This window comes from Pungitius pungitius, chromosome 3 (genome assembly GCF_949316345.1).
Source record: "Pungitius pungitius chromosome 3, fPunPun2.1, whole genome shotgun sequence".
NCBI lineage: Eukaryota > Metazoa > Chordata > Actinopteri > Perciformes > Gasterosteidae > Pungitius > Pungitius pungitius.
Genome location: NC_084902.1, coordinates 6,653,382 through 6,658,215, shown reverse-complemented (window position 1 = coordinate 6,658,215; position 4,834 = coordinate 6,653,382). Strand labels below are relative to the sequence as shown.

The window sequence follows — 4,834 nt, the reverse complement described above, 5'->3', positions numbered from 1 at the left end:
GCGAGCCTGCCGCCTCCTCACACACACACACTACACAGGAAGGTTACTCGGCGTCTATTCACCGTGAAGTCTCTTAAGGGAAGGCAACACTAATGCCAGATCATTCACGCAGAAGAAAATACGGTATCAAAATCTGCACCGTGACCCACTGAATAATACTGCAAACCTTGTGCTAAACGCCGTGTTCTACTGAGTCATGGCCTGTCCCTGCTGTTTGTACCGTTGACGTCATTAATTGTGTTGGTTGGAAATTATTGTTCTTGTTGATTTCCAGAAATGTTCCGTTTTATCACAGCCTTGGCAGGCTGCCGTTGCGACGTGAAGAAGCAGATTACAATGTACCTGTGTGTGTGTGTGTGTGTGTGTGTGTGTGTGTTTGTGCGATGCGAGGCCTGCGATACATCTGTGCCCACCAGCGATCTTTATGTGTACTCAGAAATTCACTCCCCGGGTGAATTATGCCTTTGAAGCTCAGGAGGGTGGTCTAATATCTTTTCATTTGAATTCATTTCCCCTCTCTATTAATAACCTATATCATTCCCTAAGTGGTTGTAAATTTTAAAGGTGCTGCATTACTCATTAGCCAATTGCTTGCTAATGGGGAGGCATTGTGCTGACTCAGCAGAAGCTTTAAGTTGGCAAGTGAATATCATTAAGTCAAAATAACTCTAAAAAAAAGAAGTCCTGATGGGGAGTGAGGTGTTTAGTGTGTGTGGAAAAGGCCTAAAAGGCTTAATCAGTGGATGGTGAATTAACCTTTCTTACGAGGGTACAAGTGGAAGTGTTGAGGGCACTGCTTTGTTTGGCTGCAAATAAAGCATGTAGCACCTTGACATTTATATCGATGGATGAATAATTCTGAAACATACTCTCTAAAATACTGAAATACTCAGCCTTTGGCTTACACAAAGCTTTCTATTGAATCATTCCTGGCATTTCTACCCCTTAAAATCCTCAGCCAGTGCAATCATGTCAACTGCGTCGTGTTGCTTCATTTAAACAAAAAAGAATCGGAATCACATAATACCACAGAGCCAGGCAACACACAGATGACTATATAGCCTAAAATCCCTCATTTCTATAAAAAAAGGACAGTCAAGATCATTCTAAAATTCTGTTTTATATACTCCGCTCTAATTGATGGTATGTAATGGCCTTCTTCCTGTCACCACAATCCCTGTAATGTCATGTCAGCTGTTTCCTCAGCTCTCTGTGTAATGCCTTCCAGGGAAGATCTTACTCCAGAGGCACCTCCTTCCCGTTGAGCTGATGACCCTCCCTGTAGCCTCCTCCGAGGGTCTCCTTCAAAAAAAGAGAAAGAAATGTCGGCCTCGTTGCACTTTGAAGACGAAAGTATGTGTCAACCGAGTGTATTCATGATAGATAAGATAGATAGATAGATAGATAGACTAAAGTCTCCCCTCATCCCTCACACGCACACGGGCACACGCAGACACACATGGGCGCGCAAAACACCGCGAGCGCGCGCGCCACTAGATGTTTTGGTAGCGCACAAACCGGTAAACTATGCGGGATATTTCTGAGAGAATGGACATGATTTGCTTGTGATAAGAGGTGTGGCGCCCCCGAAAGCTCGCGCCTGACCGCGAAAGCAGCCCTTTCAACGTGACTCTTCTTTTTTGACCTGCACTTAATTGCGTCGGAGCTTTTTGCTCCCGGTGGCCGCGCGCGTAACTTTTCAGACGAGGACAAATATTTGGAATTTGAAGGGCATTTTTGGCACCAGACGGGACACCTCATGGCGCGCGGCGGGCGTCCGACGTAGAAGCTTCCAAAAACAAGTGGCTTTCTCGTAGTGTGGGATAAGAGGTGTTATAAAAGCGCGTGCAGGTCGCTGAATGGAAAGCCGCGGTTACGTGCTGGCCGAGTGGAGCGCGTTCAACTGGAAGGGGGAACGGGAAAAAAAAGTTTGTAAGTTTCCACCGGCTTCCCATCACTCACCATGAGTTCACCGGCGCTTTTCCAGACGTGGACGGTTTTGATGTTGGGGATTTTAAGCGGGGCCGTGAGTGCTGAGGTCCCCACGTTCAGGGTGCTGAGGGGCAACACCCGGAGGGACGGTGAGTCTTTTTCTTTGTGCTCAGTGTGTCTTTGATGTGGAAACTTTGTAGTGACCATTATGTCCAAATGACTTCATCAGCCTGCAGTAATAGTCTTTATCTTTGGTTCATTTAGCCATCTGGCCCTAACTTGACTTATTCAAAATTGCTGGCTTTTTCCAAGGATATGGATTTTTTTTTCATTGTTTGCTTTATTGGATTATTTTTTTAATCAATGGTATATTGAGATGTGTATATGTAAAACTCTTGCTTTTTGACTTATGGTGACCTCAATGTTACATCTACTAGTTGTTTGCTAGTGTGACAGTTGACTTGTATTATAACTACTTGCTGAGACAATGTTGGGTGAGGAGGAAAGAGAAGGAAAAGTGAAACGATCTACAGTACAAAGAAAGGAAAGAGAAGGAAAAGTGAAACGATCTACAGTACAAAGAAAGGAAAGAGAAGGAAAAGTGAAACGATCTATAGTACAAAGAAAGGAAAGAGAAGACTCAGATTAGATCATGTCCGTACAACAAGAATCGTTGCAGAACGTTGCCCCTTAACTAAAGCACCCGAACGACCTGCAGGTGCCCCATGCCTGGATTTCACTTGGCCCTAACCCTAATGTCACAGTGCTACACACACACGCACACACACACACACACACACACACACACACACACACACACACACACACACACACACACACACACACACACACACACACACACACACACACACACACACGCGCACACACACCTGCAGGGTTGCATTTGGCAGAGCAACATAAAAATATCGCTGTATTAGGCTCTAACCTTGGTTACTGACCCTGTGTCCTGTCTCACCCCTCACCCCTGTGTGTGTGTGTGTGTGTGTGTGTGTGTGTGTGTGTGTGTGTGTGTGTGTGTGTGTGTGTGTTATTAACATAGTAATATCATGGCAAGTCATGGATTGGACACAGAGTAACAGGTGAGCTGCACTGTGAGACAAAGCCGGCTGACAGAAGAGTAATGACAAATGCCAAAACAAAAGCGGACACTGTCAGGAGATGACAGCTGCACCAACAGTTTGGTGAATAAGTAAAAGTAAATAAAAGTATGAAGCAGGAAATGACAAAACTCCAACATGCTTTTATGCTACTTTGCATGGTTTGTTACTTGTTCCAACAAGATTTAATACAATCTGCATTCCAGTTGGTGCTACTAAAAAAAAACAGTGCTTTTAAAGTGAAAAAAGTCAAACAACTTCTTTTGTTCAGTGGTTTGTGGTCAGCAGTGATTTAAACCCCCAATAGGCCGCTCATGCACTCATTTTAAACACATACATCAGCGTGATTCATTCGCTGGAATTTAAATTGGAAGAAAATAGACTAACTAATTTACATTTCCCTTTGGTGTCCACACTTGCCATTACAAAACACATAATTGGTGTAGCACACTCTGTGAAGCCCTTTAATATTTCAGAGTTGTTGTCTGTAACACAATGAGAGTGTTTAATCATTCACAGGAGTGTGACGGATGAGATGGCATGGCTGCTTTTTATCACGGCCATTCTCTGTAGATCTTCCTGACGGAGTTGCAAGAGAATGTGTCCCTGTGTTTACTTTTGTATGCGTGTGTGTGTGTGTGTGTGTGTATAAATGCTATGATGGAATGTCATAGCTCATTTCAAGGAATTTCCCCTCTAGGGTTATTCTCCTGTATTTGTGCAGGGTTTTGTTCGTTCCTTTTGCCTCACATTGAAGCGTCTCTGTGTGCGTATTGAGGAAAGGGGGCCCTGAGTGTACTTATAGAAGACTAAACTCACAAAACAGGTGTAAACACGCTATTTCGCATACCTGACCCAACGACATACCTCTTATGAAGAGATCAAGTTTTCCAAATAGGATAAAAACTATTACACATTATGTACGTGTGTGTGTGTGTGTTGTGAGTGAAATACTCTTAACTTAAGGATGAAACGGCTATGCAACCATATTTTCTAACACACACACTTTGCCCTTATCTGAAATGACAAACACCGCTCACAATTGAGATGTTGCTTGTAGAGGAATTGTTACTTTCGGAAGAAACACGCCCACAAACATACAGTGTCTGCATCGTGTGGCCATTAAGGCCACTCAACATATAATTTAACTGCCACTCAGCGAAAAAGAAGCACAATACTTCCTAAAGGCTCCTGGCATCCTTCTGGTCCTTCCTCTCCTTTCCAAAAAAAATAGGTCTTCTCTTATCTTCTGCCTTCGTCTGTCAGTGCCGCCTTATCAGCCCATGCCTGGCTACATATCACCCCATCTCTCCAGACCCTCCTCTTTCAATCTCCCTTTCTCATGTCTCTCCTTATCTCCCCATCTTTCATTTTTAATCAAAAGCCTTTTCACCCTGTTGGCTCCGTGAGCAAATATAATGCGGCAAACAGTTCCGCAGGGACGCACGGCAGGGCACTTACACAGCACACAGCCACCTGCACGGGGGACAATACTTCCAGTCTACACCTTTTTGGACTAACGCACATTTGAACATACGTCGCAGATGGTCTCAAAAGACGGACGTCCACGCTGCGGTCAGACCCACCTAAAAAGGGGACAGCTTATTTACCAACATGCACATGTTCTGGTGCTGAGTGGAGCGAGGCGTAGGCGGGACAAGTGAGTGTCAATGTCGTGCTCCGCTTACTGTGGCTGACGACCTACGGTGACCCCGCCTCAGATAACACTCACGCACTCAAGGCACAGTCATTCAACAATTTCGAGATGTGTGTGACATCCATCG

General features: G+C 44.6%; 1 protein-coding gene across 1 annotated transcript in view; it reads left to right on the top strand.

Annotated features, from left to right (window-relative positions):
* The first annotated feature begins 1,434 nt into the window (after positions 1-1,434).
* pdgfd (platelet derived growth factor d) overlaps positions 1,435-4,834 on the top strand; it is a 36,874-nt gene continuing 33,474 nt past the window's right edge. Inside the window, exon 1 of the mRNA XM_037470494.2 lies at positions 1,435-2,081. Coding sequence (XP_037326391.1) covers positions 1,964-2,081 — 118 coding nt within the window. The 5' untranslated portion in view covers positions 1,435-1,963. The remainder of the gene's footprint in view (positions 2,082-4,834) is intronic.